The following is a 24,617-nucleotide window of genomic DNA, read 5'->3' on the forward strand; positions in this document are numbered from 1 at the left end:
CAGGTGGCAATCTAATACAACAGCATTTAACATCATAGGAGAAACCTGTTAACTTATTCCTGCAAAACAAGTAAGGGTCTTGTGGTACCTTAAAGATCATCAGACTTATCAAAAAGCAGGGCATTTTGGAAAAAAGCTTTCAAATCATACCCACATCCATCTACAGCTCTTTTTTACTTCTCAAACAGTCTGGGTGTAAACTGCTCCACTATAAATAGGAATTTCTGAAAGCAAAATACCATTTACAACATCTCTAAATCTCATTCTAGTATATTTCATTTTTTATTAATTTCAATCAGTACAGCACAATTATTTTTCATCACATTTCTGCTACTTTCAAATTCTTCTTTTAAACCCATTCACTTTTTCCAGATCCAGTCTGGAATTTTTCTCTATAAAGCCAATGAATTTCACAATTTCTCATTTCTTTTATAATCAGTAAGCACTACCAATTTCCTTTCAGTTTTTGCTTGCACAATCTCGGTTTCCCTGTCAGTCCAGTTTCCCAACCACAGTTCTTTCAAACAGTTATCCCCCCCCCCTTTTGCACAATCACAATTTGCTTTCAAATCAGGTTACAGAATCTGTGAACATCCCTAAATCTCTTCTAAACAATCATCATTGTTATGGTTGTTATTTTTTTATATTACCCACTTTCTTCTCTTAATGGGACTCAATGCGGCTTGCAATCCAAAAATAGTACAAATCACCATTAAATCTTCAAACACAATTTATTAAATTTTATTTCACCCTAATTTAACTTTTTTACCCCACTGCCTTTTCAGTCTGCTTATTAAACCAGCAATAATTCATGTGTACGATTTAATGTTCTGGCATTGCCAGTGAACTGAGTCAGACACATTTAGCTGCTCACTCACATGCAAAAATAGATGAAATTACAGGAATTTGGATGTTTGTGACATTGAGATATTGATATTCTCATTCTTTTTTACATTCTGCCTCACTCTCCTCCTTCTACAATGTTCTTATTCAAGTCTTAGCTTATTATTCATAACAGTGCTTTATAAAGTATTAATTATGACATTTTTAACATAATAGTTATTTGTTTTTTTTAACTTTTCCAAAAAATCTTTTTAGCTATACCCTGTTTAAATCTGGGTGTAAAAACCCTTAGATCCTGTATATGTAGAAAAACAGGATATAAATGAAACAAAGACAATTTGAAGTAAAATTCTTTGAAAAGACTGTTTGGAAACCTGCATGTCAATGAGTAATCCATAGCTAGGGAAAAGCCTTAAAAATCCCCTCTCTTCTACAACCCAGATTTAAGAATGTCCTCCTAATTCCACCTCTACACTGACCATTTAATGCAATTCAAATCTAGCTTCACATTGCAGTGATCAGACATCAAACTCTCACACAAAAAAACAGTCTTTGTGCATCAGTGCTCTGTGGCTTATGTCATTTCCATCTGGGACTCCAACTGGTTCCAGGATTTCCTATGTAATCATCTGTAGGGTTGGGTTGCAGGACCGTTTCCATTATATACAAAGGCATAGTAAAATGGTGCTGCTTATATAAAATGGCAACACCAAGGTTTGCTCTTGGGATTTAAAAAAAATATTTTCAACCCAAAGTTGGCTGAATATGTGGATATGAAGGTCTGACTGTAGAGAGTACTAGGCAACCAATATTTCATTTAATCTTCTTTACGACTGAGTTGATGGCGTGGCTTTAGTCTGCACAGGACACCATCTAAAGGCCTCAGTGTTCCTGTATCTATAGCTTTAAAGCTCTGTGGTGAAACCAGCTGGAAGTCAAATCTCTGCAAAAACTTGGCCATCACCACTTTAGCTTCCATCTGTCATAAAAAGAAAAATAGAACAGTGAGCTGTTTGCATTTAGTTCTTTTTGTTGTGCTGTTTCTTCCCAGCAAGAAACTCAGTATGGCAAAGAACACACGTGTCACACTCAAGGCCCACTGACCAAATCCAGCCCACCCTGTCATTTTATATGGCCCTCCAGATGCTGCACCAAAACTCCTGTATTCTTCATCATTAGACACCATGACTAAAGCTGATGGGAATTGTGATACAGTAACATCTGGAAGGCTGCAGTTTGTTCTCTTTAGTCAGGATAATAGGGTTTGAATTTAGGTACAGGCTTGTGGATATGATGTCTGACTTTGAGATTACAGTAGAGTCTCGCTTATCCAACGTTCTGGATTATCCAACACATTTTTGTAGTCAATGTTTTCAATACATAGTGATATTTTGGTGCTAAATTTGTAAATACAGTAATTACTACAAAGCATTACTGCGTATTGAACTACTTTTTCTGTCAAATTTGTTGTTAAACATGATGTTTTGGTGCTTAATTTGTAAAATCATAACCTAATTTGGTATGTAATAGGCTTTTCCTTAATCCCTCCTTATTATCCAACATATTCGCTTATCCAACGTTCTGCCAGCCCGTTTAGCTTGGATAAGTGAGACTCTACTGTATATATTTTTTACATAGTGGTCTGTGTCCTTTAGTTTTTATCCAAAAGTCCCCAGACATTATTGGATGACAAGTCCCATCACTTTTGTTTATTCACCATGTGGACTGGGGATAATATATAAATAAAATAAATAAACTTTATTTATATCCCGCCATCTTCTCCCTGAAGAGGCTCAGGGCAGCTTACAAAGGCACTCAAGGATGCACATATTTTTTATGAGATATACCAATAAGCCTTTATTGGCATATATTGGTTTTCAAGAGATATGTTGTGTCCCCATACATTTTGTTATCATGAGAAATGCTGTGTCCCCATACATTTCATTTGGCTTAATGTTTATACCCCTGGATCAGTTACAAGAGTTTCCTGTTTTTTTTTCTTGGCTTAGATAGTTGCACAAGGCTAAAACCACAGTAAATTCAAAGTTACTCAATTTGCAAACCATATGCAGGAAATCCTGAATGCCTAGAGAGACAACATCTTTTTGAGATGTCAAAAAAACCAAATGAGATGAGGGTTTGTTTTTGGTTTTTTTTAAAAAAATTAAGCCCTCAAAATGATGAAAGGCGATTTAAGAACAATAAAGACATTTGATTTAGAGTAATATAGGCTGAGTTAAAGAAATTAAAACAAAGCAAGCATGAGAAAAAACAAGGGATCATAGAATAATGCTAAATAACAAGGAGTTTGAGAAAAAGTGCTATAACCTGTGTAGGGCCTCCGCCAAAATATTTCAATATTAAGCTCTAGAAAAGTGGTTCTCAAGCTGTGGGTCCCCAGATGTTTTGGCCTCCCAGAAATCCTAACACCTGGTAAACTAGCTGAGATTACTGGGAGTTGTAGGCCAAAACACTTGGGGACACACAGCTTGAGAACCACTGCTCTAGAATGTTCTGAATAGCTGCACATGTGCAGCAAAACCCATATGTACAATTTTCACAGACACCATGAAGAAGAAAAGAGGGTATAATGAGCCATGAGCTTTTAAAGGGTCAGATACCTGCTCTCAAAAAAAGAAGAAAAAAAAAGAACCTGGCAATCTTAACAACAACTGCCTTACTCACCTGTGAAAATATCTGTCCAATACAGGAACGAGGTCCAAGAGAAAATGGGAAATAGGAAAAGTATGGCCTAAAAAACAGAAAGAAAGAAGAGATCTGTTTAATAAGATACACCGCTTCCTAGCCCTAATTTCATTGCAACGAAGGCCTACACTTAACCTGTCCATGTTCTTAGTACTAACTTATTTTCCTGATATTGCAAAGCAACAATGCTCTTTTTCTTGTTGACAGAAAAATTACACTTTGTTAATTTCTGTTGATAGACAAGGCATATGAACAGATCCGATGAGCTTTTTTCTAGTCATTCAACAACTTTAGTAGACAGTGAGCGGATATTTAAATGACAATCAAGCTGAAAATGTAATGGCTTTTGGTTTTACTTGGAGCAAACTCCAGAAGAAGGCAGAAAGGAGGCTTACTTGAGTTGATCTTTGTTAAATCTGTCAGGATTGAAGGTAAGTGCATCCTTGAAATACTTTTCCATTCGCCCCATGATGTATGTACTAAACTGTTGGGGAAAAGAATAATTTTCATTTACTAATGTGAAGCAAGCTGGTAGTTCACCTTTAAAAATCCATATATGAATGCAATGCTGGTCCATTTCTCTGGTTAGCACTGCATAATCCCTAATGCTGTCTATATCTGAATGTTGCCAAAGAGCTTGTAAAATCACAACTCCAATAATTCCTAGCATTGAGCCATGGTAGTTAAAGGGTTGTCAAATTGCATTAATTCTAGATGCAACCCAAGACTAGGTTTTTCCTAAATTATCTTCTGCTACATAAAATCACATAAGATTCTCACATATTTCTTACAGATCTTCCTCCAAGAGAATTTTAGGTGGCCAAAACAGCAAGAAAGGAGTTAAAATTAATGACATGAAGGGTAGACAATTAGGAATCAGCTATTAACAACTTTGTATTCAACCAGATTGTGGTTGGAGTTTGGTAGAGTCTCCTTCTCTGAAGATTTTTAAACTGAGACCCAATGGCCATTTGTCAGGCATGCTTTGATTGTGTGCTCTTGAATGACAGAATGTTGTTGGACTGGATGGCCCTTGGGGTCTCTTCCAATTCTAGGATTTTACCTAAATACCAGATTATTTCAGTTAACTTAGCCTTGTGTTTCTCTGTAAAATTAGTATATTTTCCAGATCCATAAATTCCATTATGCACACACTTCTGTCTTTAATTTCAAGCATGGAGGGGTTTAAAATAAAGACAGATTTTGTAAAAAGCCACTTGTTTGGTCTACAATAAGTTCTGCAATCTGTGTCAATTATTAAACTAAGTTCATCTGTACTTTAGTCTGTAGGTTTCACATTTTATTCTGTATCAGCTAACCTTGCAGGGCAGAAGATCCATACAATGTTCCTAGCTCTTGCAAATGCAAATACTGGTTCTTATTTGATCATTTGCTGGATTCATCAAATGTTATTATATGTTGTTACTCTTCTAGGCTCCAATAGAATCACAAGTGATAACTATAGTGGATAGAAAATTCAATCACAGCACTGGAGAATTAGTGGTGAGTGCCCAGATGTTTTGGATAACCATAAGTTCCATTCAGCAGACTCACAATCAATGTAGTGTTTGGTGGAATTCTGACCCCTTCAATGACGTTTTCCTTTCCTGTCCAGCGTACGGTGCCTGGAACTGGTGGATATAATCGCAAGACTTCTTTAAGGACCTAAGTCAATAAAGACAACTTTAATTAAACACTAAGGATCCAAGCATTTCTTTCAACAGCAAACCAAAATAGAAGATCCAACCCATTTTCACAGAGGACCACATCAGCCTTATGGTTGCCTTCAAAAGGCTCTTGAATCCATGGACAGAGAATCTGTGGATACAAAGGGCTGACTATATATATATATATATATATATATATATATATATATATATATACACACACACACACACACACACACACACACACACACACACACACACAGTAGTTTATTGTTGGGACATAGCTTCAAGTCAGCTGTGACTTATCTTTCTTCTAGGATTATCTTGACAAGATGTCTTCAGAGCTTTGCCATGGACTTCCTCTGAGACTGAGAGAGTGAGGCATCCCCAGTCATCCAGTAGGTTTCTATAGCTGAGTAGAAATTCAAACTCCAGCCTCCTAAAGTCCATAGGTACATCTAATTAATGCAGTTTTCACACCACTTTAACTGCCACGTCTGTATGCTATGAAATCCTGGAAGTTGTTGTTCCACAAGGTCTTTAGCCTTCTTTGCCAAAGAGTGCTGGTGCCTCACTAAACTACAACTCCCAGGATTCCATAGCATTGAGCCATAGCAGTTAAAATGGTTATTTTTGGCCTTGCTACTCAAGTTATTCTTGTTGGTGTGTGCCTTGAAGTTGATTTTGACATGGGGACCCTATTTATCATAGGGCTTTTCCTGGCAAGATTTGTTCAGAGCGGGTTTGCCTTTGCCCTCCTCTGAGGCTGAAAGAATATGACTTTCCCAAGGTTATCCGGTTAGTTTCCATGATTGAGTAATGATCTGAAACCATGTCTCCAGAGCTGTAGTCCAGAGTTCATAGTCAAATGTGAACATAATTCTGGCTCTCTTCCTGAAGCATACCTGTGATAAATATTCAAGTTTTCCAAGATCTTCATAGGCAATGTCTCTCTTCACACCAATGAACTCATCCACTTCTGCCTGGAGTCTAAGAAGCAGGGCCAAGAGACATGTTATATCACAAAGGGATTTTTGACTATCTAGTGGACCTTTTTCTTGTCACCAAATATAATGGACTCAGCATTTAGGGTGCAATCCTATATTCCTTTTAAGACCCAAAAAAACCTAATGAGTTGCACTGTGTGGATATATTTAAGACAGCACCATGCCGACAGATTTGGGAGATTTAATAGGCTTGAGAAAATGTCAATATAATGCGAACTGCTGATGACTGGAGCGACTATCATCCAATTCACCTATTACATCTGGAGTGAGCAGCTGCTCAAAGCCCATAGCAGCTGCTCATTCGAGTAGCTCAAATACTTTGAAATAGTGAAAAACATCTAAAGATATAATGAGAAATATATAAAGAATAATCAGACAGATTACCTACTTTACAACTATGTCTGGGTGTCGTGACAATTCCATTACAGCAAAGGATAATTGATTAGCTGTGGTTTCATGACCTGTTGAATAGAGAAACTAGTTAAATGAAGGAGGAGGAAAGGGGATAAAACAGAGCTCTAAGTTTTGACAACGGCTTAGGAAACTAAATTGTTGTTTTGTGCCTTCTGACTTAAAGCAAACCTATTACAGGGCTTTCTTGGCAATATGTGGTGCAGCTGGCTAGTAACCAGCTGCAATAAATTACTATTGACCGAGAGGTCATAAGTTCGAAGCCTGGGTCGGGTTAAGCCCCCGACCATTAAATAGCCCGGCTTGCTGTTGACCTATGCAGCCCCAAAAGACAGTTGCATCTGTCAAGTAGGGAAATTTAGGTACGCTTTATGCGGGAGGCTAATTTACAACATCATAAAACTGCCAGCAAAACACGAGGAAAGGAATGAGGAAAGTACAGCCACTAGTGGACAGTGAAGCAACAGCTCCCCCTGTGGCCGGAATCGTGAAGCTGGAAAAAAATGTTAAATGCCTCTGTGTCTGTCTATATATGTTGTTTATCTGTTGGCATTGAATGTTTACCATATATGTGTTCATTGTAATCCGCCCTGAGTCCCCTTCGGCGTGAGAAGGGCGGAATATAAATACTGTAAATAAATAAATAATAAATAAATATTTATTCAGAAGAGATTTGGCATTGGCTTTTTCAGAAGCTGAGAGTTTCTGACTTGTCCAAGATCACTCAGTGGGTTGGAGCCCCCAGCAGGACTGCTAACAAACAGGTCGGTGGTTTGAATCTGGGGAGAGCGAGTGAGCTCCTTCTGTTAGCTCCAGCTCTCTATGCAGGGACATGAGCGAAGCCTCCTACAGGATGGTAAAACATCATCCGGGCATCCCCTGGGCAACGTCCTTGCAGATTACTAATTCTCTCACACCAGAAGCGACTTGCAGTCTCTCAAGTCGCTCCCGACACAGAAAAAAACTCAGTGGGTTTTAAGACTGAGTGGGGGTTTGAACCCTTGTCTCCAGAGCTGTAGTCCAGTACTCAAACCATGACACCACACTGGCTTACATACGTGCAGCCATATCATGTATTTTTATAAGATGAAATAGCTAAACACAAAGAAATGCAGCTCTTGAGCACTTGCCTCTTGGGAGTTGCCTATCGCTGTCCCAAATGAAAAACACAGTTCTATATATCTCAAACCACCAATCCAGACAGTATGATGCTTTAACAACTCAGAAAAGAGAAAGGCACGCCACTAGTCTTCCTTCTTTCTCTGAAGACAAGGCTGTTTTAAAACTACAAAATGAAGACGCTCCACTCTTCTCTCCTTTCTTCTTCCTCCAAAGCAAAGCAGTTTACAAAACCTGGAATGGAGGTCTCAGGAACTCATACCATCCGTTCTTCCTACTTTCTCCAAATAATTCCATTCCAGATTTTGTAACCTCCATTTTATAGTTTTTAAACTGCCTTGCCTTTGGAAAAGGTAGGAATGAAAAACCAGCTCACAATGGGGGGTATGGCTAGTATGTGAGGAAAACAAAAATACCAAATTAGTTTTGGCATCCCAAAATGGGGGCACAAATATTATGCGGTGGCGACTATTATGCGATGAAATATGGGGAGACAAATGACAAAGACAATAAACAGTATGCCATTTCTATTCCCACCACCAATTAAAAGAGGCTCCATGCAATCATGCTGGCCACATGACCTTGGAGGTGTCTATGGACAATGTCGGCTCTTCGGCTTAGAAATGGAGACAACCACCATTCCCCAGAGTCAGACTCAACTAGACTTAATGTCAAGGGGAAACCTTTACCTTTACTATATTTCAAAAGCAGTCTTCCTTTTCCTTCTTGACATAGTAAAATTTTGCCAGATTTTGAAATATGTCTTTATAATTTTCTTTATTAACATTATCTATTTATCTAATTCAGCCAAATCCATTACTTTTTTATCCATTTTACAATATTTGGACACATTATTTTCCAGTACTTTCTGTACAGCAATTTTGCAACTGTTGTCATTTAGCATATTAAAATTCTATACTCTCTTTCAACCATATTTTCCAAATAAACCATACTTAAGAGGAGCAACCCAGATCCAAATGTTATTTCTGGTTTTCTAGTATTCTTATTTGACAAAGAAAGAACAGAACAGCAATAGTAATGCAAACAAACAAGATGTTGTGACATCTAACACTAAAAAACTACACAGCTACATTCTACTTACTGTTACCAACTGCCACTTATACCAGACAAAACCACAAAAACCATATCCACCCCTATACACACAAACTAAATTAACAAGCATAATAAACTATTTTTATTCCACCCTATCTCCGCAAGGGACTCAAACAGGAAAAGTATTTTGCAGATCTCACACTCACTATCTGACCCCTACAAAGCAGTCCTGAGAAAAGGCCATTAAATCTCTGTCCTTCATGGTGAAGATGCCTCTATATGTAAACGGTGCTTATGTATTACAAGGATAGCGCAATATACAAACCTGCAACAAAGAAGGTGACAAAATTGTCCAGCATATTTTCAATATCATGGTGTTCTTCTTGAGCTACCAAAGGCAAAAAAGAAAGAAAAGTTGGTATATCTCTTCAAAGCCTTACAGCTAGTACGACCTAGCTCTGCTGGCATATTGTTTGAGAATCAGACCAAAAAGAAGAGACAGAGTAGAACTTTGTGGAAGTATTAATATTATTTGACTTGATCACCTATATAATATCAATATACTATTTGCTTAACATAATAATGTATCACTCAGTTAATCAATTATATCATAAATGTCAATACAGCAATTATATAACTTTTTATTACATAATACAAATATTCCTCACTTCTCAGTGACTCTTATCTGAATGGCCCGCTGTTTCAACAAATCTAAATTATAGCCATGTTCTGCACTTTCAACCCATAGTTTGCTCTTTCAATTGCTGCTGCTTTTTTTTTGGCATGTTGTTGTTATTGGTTTTTTTGTTATCAGTAACTCAGTACCATCACTAGTTCAGTCTGGCATTTATGAGCTAAAAAAACCCCTACTTTTCTGTTTTCTGACAACAACCCATCAGATAAGTGAGGGCTTCCTGTAATGATTATATTAAATATTTTTTAATTTTTTACTGGATTTATACTCTGCCTTTTCCAAGGATTATTACTATACTTATGACATAATGAACATATTCTATAATATTTAATAATATCAAATATAATCATCATAATTGTAATCGTCGTCATCATCGAATAAAACAATTTATTGGTATTTCAGAGTTGTGGTCCACAATAAGCCTCTTACCAGCATTCTTTAGTATCTGGGTGAGAATATCCATGGGAACCTCTTCTTCATTCTTGATGGCCTTTTGCCTCTGCTCAATGCACGCTTTCCCAGTGCGACGTAGCAGCCTCAAGCTTTCCTGAATCTCTCTCACAGTTTTTCTGTTTCCTGGCATATACTAAACGGTTAATAATCTTAATGAGAGTATGATAGTGACTTCTCTCTTCTACTAAGATAGGAGTGAATAGTCCAGTGATGAAAATACCAGCCAAATGCATAGTGTGTCGCCATTGTTCCTTAGTTTTACATGGCTGTTTCATTTGACACACGTTAATTAGTGAAATATTATTTATTAGCTGTATACTATCTTAAAAACTTACGCTGAAGAATGCCATATTTTTTATTTCATAAAAAATAAACAGCTCAGTATGGAGCCTACAAAGTGCCACATGGCTAAGAATGGCTGGCATCCACATTATGGAGCTCAATGAAGTCAGTGAATCTGCAATATCGTACACTGGACTGGAGATTTGAAAGCCTTAACCTACAGCCACAATCACAACAGAGAGAGCACCAGTAATGTCAAAAATTTTGCAGGTGCTCTCCTATTATTTAGATATTGTGTCATTTAACATGTATTTTTGATATTCATTGTTATTGAAGCAATAGCATTGCATGCGAGAATATTGTTTCTGTCAATTAAGTTTATGTCTCAGAATACCACAGAACTGCAAGAAGGATCTAGAGATTCCTAGAGATATCCTCTCTAGAAATTTGCTCGGTCCTCCAGCACAACTATATAACTTCCAGGGGACACATACCATAGAATTATCTGGAGAACCTAAGGCAACGTCTTAGAGAGACCCAGGTGTAGATATATGAAATTGCATATATCGTTCTATGGTTAGGGTGGTCTTATTATACATTCTTCTGTTCATTCAAATCAACCTGGTTTTGGTTTGGAGCCCTTCGGCATTTTCTTAACCCACAGCCTTCGTGGAGAGACAGATTAAGGATGTCAGATCAAGAGAAACTGCTAGCAGGATTTAGCAATTACTGAATATTAGGTGGGACACCTAGTGCATCAGTGAGAAATGTCTGCAATAACCCAGAAAATAGAATTTATGACAACAGGAGAAATTGGGGTGGAGCTAATGGACTATAATGGTCAAACTCTACTTGGTTGCACATGTCATACTGGGGAGCAAAGAGAAAAGCAATGCAAGAACCAGCACAGAGATCTTGAGCATTTCTGCAATGGATAGTAAAATCATCAGTGTGATATATTACAATGTAATATGCTGTGATAGACAAAATGATTTTTGATCTGCAAGAAAGTTGTCAGACAGGGATACAAATTGTACGAACTGCTCAATCTGTGCATGAGTAAAGGGTCATACAAACAGAGAAGCCAGGCCTAAACAAACACTCTTATTAGATTACTGATGATATTACTATCTATCTCATTTGATCCATGCTAGTCAAGAAGTTGAAGCATCAACCCCTGGCAAACTTCAGTGATGGTTCTTCAACATAGCAGAGAGCAGACCAACAGAATTAGAGCTTGGAAAAGCTAATCTGGAGAACAATTCCCAGAACCTACCTGCTAATATGGCCAACAGACCTGCTGCCTGAGGATTTTGGGAATCCACAATAAACTCTGAGGGGAACCGTCAGAGTAGCGCAGAAAACAATGCTCGCATCTTCCATAGCTGAATTCTGGCTTGAAACTTTTGACATTTTCAAAAGTTCCAATTCTAGGTTTGTACAAATCTAGAATGAGTGAGTTTGACAAACAATCACAAGAGTGAATTCAAACGAAAAATCTGTACTGACCCTGAATAGCGGAATGCGGGCATTAGTCATCCCTTTCATGACCAAGTTCACTGCATGGGGAAAAGGCGTCTGTTCATCATGTAAGGTGTTCAATTCGAGGCCAAAAGCCACCTAATAATATTAACAGAGATTAGAATACTAGTCAAAGATATGAGGACTAGAAGGGCGGGGGTGCTGTTATGTGTTTTTCTAAGTTTTTTTTTTTTAAGTTCATTATTGAATAAAGTCATCCATTCTATTCTGCTTTGGTCAGACTTCACCTAGAATTCTGTGTCCAGTTCTGGGCATCAAAATTCAAAAAGAATATTGACAAGCTGTGACGAGTCCAGAGAAGGATGACCAAAATGGTCAAAGTTCTGGAAGACAAACCTTATGACCAAGACTAAGGGAGCTGAGTATGTTTAGCTTGGAGAAGAGAAGGTGAAGACAGGACATGACAACTATCTTTAAACATTTTAAAGGATGTCAGATTGAAAACGAGGTAAGATCATTTTTTGCTGCTTCAAAGATCAAGACATTTTTAAGCAGAGGCTGCATGGCCGTTTGTCAGGAGTGCTTTGATTGCATGTTTCTTTATGGCAGAAAGGGATTAGAATAAATAGCCTTTGGGCTCTCTTCTGACTCCATCTATACTAAGACCATAATAAATCTGCATCTCAAGAGACCAATATAGCAACTGAAAACTTCAAATGGTATGCCTTCCACCATAGCAGCCATGTAGAAACATAGTAAAGGACAACATTAATTCATGCCAAATATGTCTATTTTTTGTTTTAATACAGATTAAATCTCTACAACCAAATAATCTATCCTACTCCATTGATTCAGTAAATATGTACTTCATGTGGAAATTCCTGGAAATTGAGCAATAAATTTTGTATAACTGAACCTGCTGACCTACTTCATTAGCTCAGTAATCATAAACTTTACATGAATTTTCTTGGGAAAATTTAGCAATCCTTTTTGCAAAACTTGATGGCCATAGAAATTAATAATAAGAAGAAAGTACAGTAGACTGATTCTTTCGTCAAGTGAGGAAATATTGATAGATTGCTTTATCACTGATATTAATGCAACTTTGTTAAATTATTCCTCAGGTTTTTTTATTTCACTTTAAGTCTGTTTTCTGAATAGGGCACTGTGTATAAATAAAATGTGGATTCCTTTCAGCTACAGTTTCTATTTGCATAAGTACAGCTTGGTTGGCTGAAGTAAAAAAAGGAAAGAACTTTGTGACATTTTTAACCTCCATGCACTCGGTACCGATCCCAATGAACTTTCCAAAGAACTAAAGTTTAGATGCACAGCAGAAAGCACCAGATTTCATAAGAGAATTTTGACTTTGTGTTTTTTGTTTGTAAAAAGAAAAAAGTGTACATGGCAAGTGTCTGAAATTTCAGTTCACAGACGTTCAGGAAATTAAACTTCTAAATTGTATATCTGATTCTCTGCGGATTCTGCAACAACTATGGTGTTAATCTAATATTCTATCTCAGAATACAACCAGCCCTCTGTATCCATAGAATTTGCGTCCACAGATTGCCTCATCTATGGCTTTTTTTTAAAAAAAATTGCAAAACACTATCCTTGATTTGCTATTTAAAACCCAGAATACCATTTTAATACACCATTGTATATAATGGGACTTGAACATTGACAAATTTTGGTACCAACAGGGGGTCCTGGAATTAAATTCCAGCAGATACCAAAGACCAACCATTGCTGGTTACGATGCACATCCTGGGTCACTGTATAAATTCATCCTCATAATAAATTACCAAATTAACAATGAGAATGGCTCCTTCTGAACCCTTTCCACTTCCCATTGGTTAATTAAATACATGGTTTGAGCGTATGCGGTTTCTGCATCACATTCTGCATCCACAGAAACAGAACATTAATCTAATTACAACCTTTGCAATGACATCTAGTGTCACCCGTCTCAGAAGGTCCATCACATCCACTTTGGTTTCTCCATCTGCCTTTTTCTCCAGTTCCATCATAAGTTCTTCTGCTTGGTTGTTGAATGTTTCCATAAGGCCAATCAGGTAACTGAAATTAATACAAGCTGCTAAAGAAAGGGCTTTGTGGGTTATCTAGCCACCTTTTCTATGAAAAACTGGGGTTTACAAATTACTAAGTCACAAGAAAGAAAAATGGCATTACTATCAACTGCATACAATATATATATATATATACACACACACACACATACATATATACACACACACACACACACACACACAGTATACACACACACACACACAAATATAGGAACATAGAAATCTGATTTAAACTAAGCCTGGCCCCTGGTCCACAGATCCCAGCATTTTCAGCTTTGGTTAGCAGTATATCTCCAGGGCTTCAGGCCAGATTCTTTCTTAGTTCTACTCAGAGATCCAAGCTATTTCCTGGTAGTTTCCTATGCAAAAACAAATATGCCTCAGTCAGATGTGTTCCTGGGCATTGTTTGTTTAAGACAAAATGTGGTACCAGACAAAGAAATTACATGGAAAGAACGGGGACAGATTCCTACATCACAAATAAGAAAAACAAACCTATTAACCAACTCTAACAATATGCATGTGTGAAAGGAAAAAAAACTAGGCAAGGTAAACATTACATAAGTAAAGAAAAATTACAATTTGAATCTACTAGAGGCCACTTGAAAGCTTCCTTTTAAAAGGTATGGAGAGGGTTTTTTTTTTTTTACCAACTCCCACTTTTCTTATGAGTTTTAATTTAGTTGCAGATGGAATTTGGAAATAATAGCCAGCCTTCCAGATTTGCTAGGATTAGGGGCACAAGACTCCAGTGTAAGTGGGAAAATGCAAAAAAAGAAGAGAATACTATTTTTTTACTTGAGAGAATACCTCTCTAGAAATCCCTAAGGCCTCCATACAATTCCACTGGAAGACCAACAAATGCTTAGAGAAGTATTATTTCTAGGAAGTGAGCCACAGAGTTGCACTGGAGGATCTAGAGCAGTGGTTCTCAACCTGTGGGTCCCCAGATGTTTTGGCCTTTAACTCCCAGAAATCCTAACAGCTGGTAAACTGGCTGGGATTTCTGGGAGTTGTAGGCCAAAACACCTGGGAACGCACAGGTTGAGAACCACTAATCTAGAGATCCCTGCAGAGAAAATATTAATCATATACATAAATAATCAAATTCACAAAGATGAAACTTGCAAATGTAGAGGGCTGACTATATCTATGCTTATTTTTAACAGGCCAGTGGTAGCTGGTGAGCAGACTAATCTGTTTTCTACTTTTCTCTCTGTTCTGCTGTTCACAAGGACTCAGTAAAGGATTCTTCAGTCAACTGCTTTTTATCTTGCCTTTTGTAGGCAAGCACACACAGATACAACAAACAGCTGCAGTAGAATTCCACTCTTTCGCTACTTAGCCTTTATTGCATTTTTATTGTAGACAAGCTGCTGCAAACTACAACTAGAAGTCAGAGTTTCTTCAGCCCTCCTTCACCATCCATGAATGCTGCTAAAAATATTCAGAGGGCAACGGAGAAAAGGAGAACTAGGCAGGCACAAAATAACTTTGTAAAAAGGAACTCCTTTGCCAGAGACCTTGAGGCATACCTGTACTAAGCAAGTCTGGCACTGATTGCTTAGCTTCTGAAAGTAGATGAAACCGAGTATGTTTTGAACATGACAAACACAGAGAGAACACACTGCTATTAAAGGGAATAAGACAGAGGAGTCTGCCTTCCCACCCATAGAAACACATTTAAAATTGTGCAGTGAGTTATTGACATGGGTTAAAATCCATATCATCCCCTTAAAGTCCATACCAGCCTTTGAAAAAGCCCCACTCCAAAAATCTAGGTTTTTTCTCACGTTCGACTGAAGGCTGGATCCATAATTCTCCTCTGCTTGTGCCAATGGTCATATTCACGATCCGTTACCAACCCATTTCCTAAAAATCTGGAAAAAAAAACAGAGAAAGCAATTTGTATTATTTAGAGCCCATTCTGGTTATATTTTGATCAACCTAGAATGACTTGAAGAAGGACAGACTATGGGACTTGTATGATCTTATCACTTTACATCTCTCCTATGCTCTAGTTCTTATCTTATCGCTCCAGTACACATCCCAGCCAAATGATCTCTCAACTGAGAAAACCATGTTTAATATTCATTTTTGGTGATCTGGAACTGTGTTCTGAACAGTAATAAGATTTCTACTGGGGAAAAACATAATGACATATAAATGAGTTGGATAATGTCTGCATAAGTATCCAATGTTCTGTTTTAAGAACCAAGGTCCTCAACAACACAGTGTTGTTGCAACTCTAGGCCTTTCTGGATGAAATAGATTATCTCTAAACTCATTCTTATCTGGTTTTAAACTTGGTCTGGAGCCAGAAACAGATTTACATCAGATGACAGAGAAAATACTCCTACTCAAAGTCTTGAATTTTACTGTGTTGCTCAATATCAAGATGAAACTAGGGAAGATCACCCAGAACTTTGGAGACATCATCGTACATAGTTTTCACCAATTCACATACAATTTTCATACCTGAATTCTTAAATATTTCTAACACAAAACTTTATATGTAGCACTGTATAAAACACCTGCATAGTTGCCTTAAAAATTACTATTGAGTAAGAATATTAGTCCATTCTCTTAACAAAAACATCATGCCCAATTGAACTTTATATTAACCTACCTTACACCAAACATATTGTAAAGGCGCCCATATACAAATCGGTCTTTTGGGTATTGTGGCAACATCAAGTACTCCTAAAATTAAATTTTCTAGTCAGTCCAGTTCAAGTTGAATTGATACAGAATAAATCTTAATTTCAATCACCTACGCTAAAAAATATTTTGTCTTCCAACAATAAGTAATCAGATGGTCACTTCAGAGATGTTTCATTCATTTAAAAATGTAAGCAACTTTTTAAAAAAGCAACTACAATAATAGTGCCACTACTTTTATACAATCACTTAGCAAAAATTAGTCTAAGTATGCTCAGCATACATAGGATTGTTCTGTGGAATGTTACTATTCTACCTAAAGCATTATACATAAGGTAAAGGTAAAGGTTTTCCCCTGACATTAAGTCTCGTTGTGTCTGACTCTGGGGGTTGGTGCTCATCTCCATTTCCAAGCGGAAGACCCGATGTTGTCCATAGACACCTCCAAGGTCATGTGGCCGGCATGACTACATGGAGTGCCATTAGCTTCCCTCTATAGTGGTACCTATTGATCTACTCACATTTGCATGTTTTTGAGCTGCTAGGTCGGCAGAAGCTGGGGTTAACAGTGGGAGTTCATCCCGCTCCCCGGATTCAAACCGCCAACCTTTCTGTTAGCAAGTTCAGCAGCTCAGCGGTTTAATCCACTGCACCATCAGGGGCTCCTTGCATTATACATATTAGTTTCATTTTGTCGAGTCTTATTAACTGATCTTCTTGCCAAAAACATGGTTATGAAATTTTGAAAATGAAATATATTTCTATCTTATTTCACATAAAGAGAATTATTATTTAAGAGAACAACAACAAATAACAAGAACAGCTATGGGAAGATATGCTCACTTTGCTGAATATGCCGTGAGTTCATTTGTTATATTATATTTCTCTTCGTCATTACTAAGGTAATATTTCATAACATACCTTGACGCCCTCAGGGCTTACAATCAACAAGGAGACTCTGTGAAAGGCATTGAAACGCAATACTGGTCCATATTCTTGAGCCCTGTAAAGACAAAATATAAATAGATGTTACTATTGCGCCAAATTGCTGTGTGTGTGTGTGTGTGTGTGTGTGTGTGTGTAAAGAAATCCTTGCAAGGTTGTTTGCAGGAGATCTCTGCAAAAGAGCTCAGCTTTGCAGAGAGATAAGCCATGCCTAAAACAACAATGTATCTGTTTGCTGGCAGATGGCTGGATTTGACAGTTGGAATTTGAGCTTGGAGGGAGAGCACAGAAAAAGACAGGCTCTCTATAGCTACGGTCAAGTAGCTGTTTAAATATGCTATGCTGTATATATATTGAACGCTGATTGATTAGTTATTGATCCTAGGCAACTACAAGGACATTGTATGATTGCTGAACTGTTTATTTGACTTCAACTCAACAAGTAAAGTTTCCTCAATTCCTCTGCCTGGTCTGAGTCTTTTGCACATGGTGTAAACTGGATGCTGCTGATTCCGCTGTACACTCACCTGGTAACAGTTACAAAAGAACTGAATAATTATTTTTAAAAGTTCGTTCTCACAGCCAGTTTTATGTCCAATGGTTACAAATAACCAAAAGACACTGAGAAAAACATTTCAGATCAGCTCTAAAACAGATATACAGTATTAAATTGTTGTTCAGTGATATACATCAGGCTGTTAAAAATAACCAAAGCAAATTTCTGAATCTGCAAACAATACATTTGATTACACCCAAATATCTGCTTCCTCAAAAGCAACAACATTTTAGAATTTCTTACATATGTAATTTAACTCCCCAAAAATACAGATTCTTCATGAATAAAATGCTTAAGGTTAAATTGTCAATTAAAAAAACCAGATCTTATCTAGACATTTAAATCCTAAAGATGAAGAAACATTATAAGCACCAGAACTGCAGTTCATAGTCTCTTATGTTGAGCTATTCAAATAATTACCATAAACTTACCATTGCAGAAAGAGATCATGCACGAGTTCCTTGCCCTTCAGCATTTTCCACAAGATTGGCAGATGACCAAAGAAAAAGCTGTTTTTTATTTTTAAAAAAAGACAGGGATGATTAAGTCATGGGTAATACAATGACTTTCAAAAAATTTGATAGGACGATAAGGAGAGTCAGAGAAGAGAAATTCCTATGTGTAGTAGGCCATCCGGATCCATGGGATCTGAATTCGTGATTTCCAGTTACTGAGGATTGTTGAGTCCCATGTTAGTAAATGGCAGCAACACGAATATAGGCACATAAAAGGTACACATTTATGTTGCTACAATTTAATAATATAGACTGTTAACATCTACTTCTTTTTTTAAGTATCTGCGGTGAGTCCCGGAACTCACATTGGGTCTCAGGCTCCTTCCACACTGCCCCTTTATCCCAGGATCTGATCCCAGATTATCTGATTATCCCAGGTTATCTGGCAGTGGGGACTCATTACTCAGCATTCGACTGTAAGTCCTGCAAGACCCGGGTGCCTAGGCCCAAAGCCTGCACCCGTAGGACTGGGAGCCTACAGCTGATCGATCCAAAAGGCAGGCTTGGAGCCGATATTGGCTCCTGCCTGCCTTTCATTTCGAGGCAGTTTTTGTTTCATTGGGGCTCTTTCTGTTTCGTGCCATCCGAATGGACGATACAAAACAGAAACACAAATGAAACAAGAGATATATATCGCGCACATCTCTACTAAACACTGCTTTCAGATGTATCCTTATACCATCAGTCCCAGAGACAACAGAAGACTTTTGACCAGCTTAGGCTTCACAAAGAAAGAAGACTCAGACAGCCCATGGGCTCCAGCTTGTGAGCCATTTCTTCACACCAGAGAGGGAGAACTTTCAAAGACTCCAGAAAGGTGACTGCAATCAGCAAAATCTCTTTTTGCAATGTATTGTTTTAAGCTATCTTTCAATAGCCCCGGGGTCTTTTTTTTTTTTTTTTCGTTTCAGGAGCAAATTGAGAAACTGCAAGTCGCTTCTGGGGTGAGACAATTGGCTGTCTGCAAGGACGTTGCCCAGGGGACGCCTGGATGTCTGATGTTTTTACCATCCTTGTGGGAGGCTTCTCTCATGTCCCCGCATGGAGCTGGAGCTGATAGAGGGCGCTCATCCACCCTCTCCCCAGGTTGGATTTGAACCTGGCAGCCTTCAGGTCAGCAACCCAACCTTCAAGTCGCAAGGCTTTAACCCACTACACCACCGGGGGCTCCTAAGCCCCGGGTGGAGTTAACTCTTTATTCATCTTGTTTTTAGTAAATTTGTATTGGTTATCTTTTCCAAAGATAATTTAGTGGGGAGGCTAACTTAACTAATTTACAACACCATAAAAAAACGCCCAGCAGCATGTGGAAAGGAATGAGGAAGTAATCCATCAAGGACTCGGTGTCACAGTGGATGATGATGAAGCAGCAGCTCCCCCTGTGGCTGGAATCGAGCATACCTTCATGAAGCCGGAAGCTGGAAAATGTTAAATTGCCCCTGTGTCTTTGTCTCTGTCTGTATGGCATTAAATGTTTGCTGTATGTATATGTGTACACTGTGATCTGCCCTGGGTCCCCTTCGGGGTGAGAAGGGCGGAATATAAATACAATAGTGTCTCGCTTATCCAACCTTCGCTTATCCAACGTTCTGTATTATACGACACAGTCTGCTTTTTAGTAGTCAGTGTTTTTGTAGTCAATGTTTTCAATACATTGCGATGTTTTGGTGCTAAAATAATAAATATAGCAATTGCTACATAACGTTACTGTGTATGGAACTGCTTGTAAACCATGATCTTTTGGTTCTTAATTTGTAAAGTAAGTAAAGGTAAAGGTTTCCCCTGACATTAAGTCCAGTCATGTTTGACTCTGGGGGGTTGGTGCTCATCTCCATTTCTAAACCGAAGAGCTGGCGTTGTCGTAGACACCTTCAAGGTCATGTGGCCGGCATGACTGCATGGAGCGCCGTTACCTTCCCACCGGAGCGGTACCTATTGATCTACTCACATTTGCATATTTTTGAACTGCTAGGTTGGCAGAAGCTGGAGCTAATCCTGCTGCCGGGATTTGAACCCGTGACCTTTCAGTCTGCAGGATCAGCAGCTCAGTGCTTTAACACACTTCGCCACCAGGGCTTGTTTAATAGGCTTTTCCTTAATCCCTCCTTATTATCCAACATTTTCACTTATCCAACGTTCTGCCCGCCCGTTTAAGTTGGATAAGTGAGACTCTACTGTACTGCAATTAAAAATATTCACCTTCCTAAAGTGCCTCAGTATGTTAAGGGTCTCGATCTTAATAGAAGGTATACAGATATCCCTCCTGGAAAGCCAGACACTATAGTTTTCCCAAAAGCTCGGGCGTGCCATCACAGTAAGGTACAAAACATGTTGAGTGGATGTGGAAGAAAGGTGAACAAAAAGAAAAGAAGAACTAGTAGTGACTGCCAAAACACTGCTATGGTTCAATGCTATGGAATCCTGGAACTTAGCCTACAGACGGTGAGGATTCCGTGGCGCTGAACAGTGTGTAGATGCAACGAGGCCAAGGGTGCTGCCGGTGCCGCTCTCACCTGGCTCGGGGGGCGCTGGGGATGTGGTCGTACTTGACATGCACCCATTGGATGTAGCCGCAATACAGCGCGAAAGCCAGGAGCGCCAGAGCCAGCAAAACGCGCAGCAAAACCCCGATCAAGGCCAGAGCTTCCATAACAGCCGACAATGTTATGAAAAGGCCGCCGCCTCTTTGGGGCCAGGAAAGCCTTCTGAAGGGTCAGTAGACCGGGGAGGAGCTTGGGCTCCTTAAAGGGGCCGCGCTCTCCCTGCCTTCCAGGAACGCCAGCGGAGGATTCCTTCCGCTGCATTCCTTCCTTCCCCCTCTGGCTCCATCCACACTGACCATTACATGCAATTACAAACATTGCAGAAAGGGGTTTCAATGTGCAGACGACCACAGAGGGAATCCCGGAACGGGCTGAAAGGACCACATGGTGATTACATAAACCACAGAGCAATGATGCACCTTAAGAGTTCCCTTTCCTGGAGTTTGTTGCCTGGCCGAAGCTGTTTCAACTTATAACTGCTTTAAATGGTCAATGTAGATAGGGACCATCGTTCTTTGCATCACCCCCTCTTCTTCCAAATCCGAAGGGTCTTACTGGGCCTTTCCACACAGCCCTATAACCCAGAATATCAAGGCAGGAAATCCCACAATATCTGCTTTGAACTGGAATATATGGGGTCCCTGATGGCACAGTGTGTTAAAGCGCTGAGCTGCTGAACTTGCGGACCAAAAGGTCCCAGGTTCAAATCCCGGGAGCGGAATGAACGCCCGCTGTTAGCCCCAGCTCCTGCCAATCTAGCAGTTCGAAAACATGCAAATGTGAGTAGATCAATAGGTACCGCTCCGGCGGGAAGGTAACGGCGTTCCATGCAGTCATGCCGGCCACATGACCTTGGAGGTGTCTACGGACAACGCCGGCTCTTCGGCTTAGAAATGGAGATGAGCAGCAACCCCGGAGTCGGTCATGACTGGACTTAGCATCAGGGGAAAACCTTTAGCTATATAATAATAATAATAATTTTATTCTTATACCCCGCCCCATCTCCCCGGAGGGACTCAGGGCGGCTTACATGGGGCCAAGCCCGGTCATGACAATATAAAAACAAGCAGTAAAACAAATCAAACAACAATAAAACAAGTTATAAAAACACATATAGTACATCATGATAAAATCATGGATAAAATCTGTAGGAAACTGGGCTAAAGTGCTAGTTAATCAAGGGGGAGTGGTTATCCAAAGTGTCATAGCGATCAAAAGTGCTAGGAGAGGCGTAAGGATGTCTTATTTCTCCATGAACAAGAATTCACATTTATTGTTGAACAAAAAATGAGCATTTATTATATACTGTACAATAGTTGTCATCATAAACCGCATAACCAGACAAACTGTGAATCCTATCAAGAATTTCTTGTTACTACCAATATTTCCATGTACAACACTTTATGGTACGTACATTGACCGATCCTGCATGTTCTGGTGTTCTGTTCGAAGGGCATGCTTCCAAACAAAAATTTTGCAAATCGACAGAAAAAGCAGTCCAAAACATGGTAACATTATGTAGTAATTACTATATTTATGAATTTAGCACCAAAACATCACAATATATTGAAAATATTGAATAAAAAATTGGCTTCTAACAAATTGATTACAAATAAAGATATAATTGCATAAAATGAATTTACAGTAGCAACATTGTCAGAAATTAAATCCATAAAAAGTTTAATCCTTGCTGCCTAAAGAAAGAGCTGTGGATCGGGCGGGAGACAAATTGTGCTGGATAATCCAGAACTTTGGATAAGCAAATGTTGGATAACTGAGACTCTACTGTAGCATAATTTGTTGTATTAATGTTACAGTGAATTTGGCCATTATATTCAATAATCTCAATCCTGATTGAAACAATAATTTGGGTAACAATAGGACTGATTTATTGCAACGTTTTTTAAATAAATATAATTTATTCCTCAGACAAGTTGATACAAAGGCATGGAAAACTGACTAACAGGCATTTACACCATCAAACCATAAGGCGACAACTGATCAAACACACAATCAAATCTATTCAAGTCGAAACAAGAAGAAAGAAAAACTCTAACATCTGAAAACAGTGTTTCCAGTCCAGAAACAAAAGATTAAGTTTCCAAAAATTAATAAAAAGTGACGACGAAGCATTCTAGTTTTGCTGTTTTATTTTACTCCCACATAAGTTTATTAACTTTGTCATTCCAGCAAATTCCCACATACGGAAATGCTAACTGCACAATCCTATATATTCAACGATGCGACCAGTTAAGATCATTGGTGATTAATCTCGAGTAAGGGCCATAGTAGTCTTGGTCAGGTGTCTCTGATGGGTTTTTTAACCTGGTTCTTGCTTAACATATAATAATTTCATCATTTTTAGATAACGGGTCAGAACATTTACTACTAACATACTAGAATCAACCCACTGAATTTATTGTATGAAGGTGGCAAGCTGGCATTAAAGGAGGCCCAGTACCTTTAGTGCACATCTCATTACTTTGGTTTTGGTTTTGCAGGGCTGGGAGAACATATTGATGGGCCTCCATTAAGAATCGGACCTAGGTGGGGGCCTGCCTAATTTCCCTGGAGAGGGCATTCCAAAGCCAGGGGCCACCACTGAGAAGGCCCTCTCCCTCATCCCCACCAACTGTGCTTGTGACGGTGGCGGGACCGCGAAGTGGCCTCCCCAGCAGATCTTAATGCTCACACAGGTACATGGGGGGGGGGGGGGATGCAGTCACGAAGATAGGCAGGGCCTGAACCGTTTAGGGTTTTATAGGTGACTAGCTGTGCCCTGCCACGCGTTGCTGTGGCCAATTGGGATTGTACTGAATAGCTTCGCTGTTTCAAAGTCTGGCCGCTTTGTATATAGGGGCCTCCTTCCTTGGGCTGGTTGAATGGGATGGAATGGCCTGATGGCTTCAAAATATGAGGGTTCTCCATGTAGGGGAAATCTTGGTTGGCCAGGTTGAACAGGACTGAATAGCCTTGCTGGTTTCAAGTGTGGGCACTTTCTACCTTGTGGAATTCCTGGTTGGCCAGGTCGAATAGCAATGAATAGTCTCAGTGCAGCAAGTATGAATGTTGCAATTAGTTACCTTGATTAGCATTGAATGGCCTTGCAGCTTCCAAGGCTGGGTGCTTCTTGGCTGAGGGAATCCTTTGTTGGGAGGTGTTAGCTGGGCCTGATTGTTTCCTGTGTGGAATTCCCGTCTGGCGTTGAGGCCTTTCCTTTTCCCTCTCAGTCGGCAGTTGAGGGAGGGGGGGGGTTGGGGTTGTTCTGCCCCTGCGCGAGCTGGCCTTTGGCGCAGGCGCAGATGGTGCGTTCCAGTTTTTGGGATTTTTTAGGCCCCATGGAGGTTGGGGATGTCTAGTTTGTTTGTAAGAACGTAGAGACGTTGCTGAGGGGTTGTGTTGTCAATTTTCTAGTTTGGGGGGCCTTTAGTTTTGTTGTTTTGCCCAGTGGAGCGATGCCATTCTCCCTTTATATATATAGACTAGCTTTGCCCGGCCACGCGTTGCTGTGGCTTATGCTTTTAGAGTGTTGCTCTTTATTTATTGTCCTGATTTTAGAAATTATATTGTTCTGTATTATTATATCACAG

At 39.1% G+C, this 24,617-nt stretch overlaps 1 protein-coding gene across 2 annotated transcripts; it reads right to left on the minus strand.

Annotated features, from left to right (window-relative positions):
- Nucleotides 1-254: 254 nt before the first annotated feature.
- On the minus strand, nucleotides 255-21,191 carry LOC100552607 (cholesterol 24-hydroxylase). Of its 2 annotated transcripts, XM_003224847.4 has the most exons (15): nucleotides 20,998-21,191; nucleotides 18,401-18,478; nucleotides 17,390-17,471; nucleotides 16,437-16,510; nucleotides 15,601-15,687; nucleotides 13,658-13,796; nucleotides 11,745-11,855; nucleotides 9,930-10,086; nucleotides 9,132-9,194; nucleotides 6,612-6,684; nucleotides 6,122-6,206; nucleotides 5,104-5,214; nucleotides 3,945-4,033; nucleotides 3,529-3,595; nucleotides 255-1,822 (listed from the first exon to the last, which is right to left on the minus strand). In XM_003224847.4, the coding sequence occupies exons 1-15, from the start codon at nucleotides 21,132-21,134 to the stop codon at nucleotides 1,661-1,663; spliced, it is 1,515 nt and encodes a 504-aa protein (XP_003224895.2). In that variant the 5' UTR covers nucleotides 21,135-21,191; the 3' UTR covers nucleotides 255-1,660. The 2 variants fall into 2 exon arrangements, with proteins under 2 accessions (XP_003224895.2, XP_016851458.2); XM_016995969.2 differs by lacking the exon at nucleotides 18,401-18,478.
- Nucleotides 21,192-24,617: the final 3,426 nt, after the last annotated feature.

The sequence above is a fragment of the Anolis carolinensis genome, chromosome 1 (genome assembly GCF_035594765.1).
Source record: "Anolis carolinensis isolate JA03-04 chromosome 1, rAnoCar3.1.pri, whole genome shotgun sequence".
Lineage (NCBI taxonomy): Eukaryota > Metazoa > Chordata > Lepidosauria > Squamata > Dactyloidae > Anolis > Anolis carolinensis.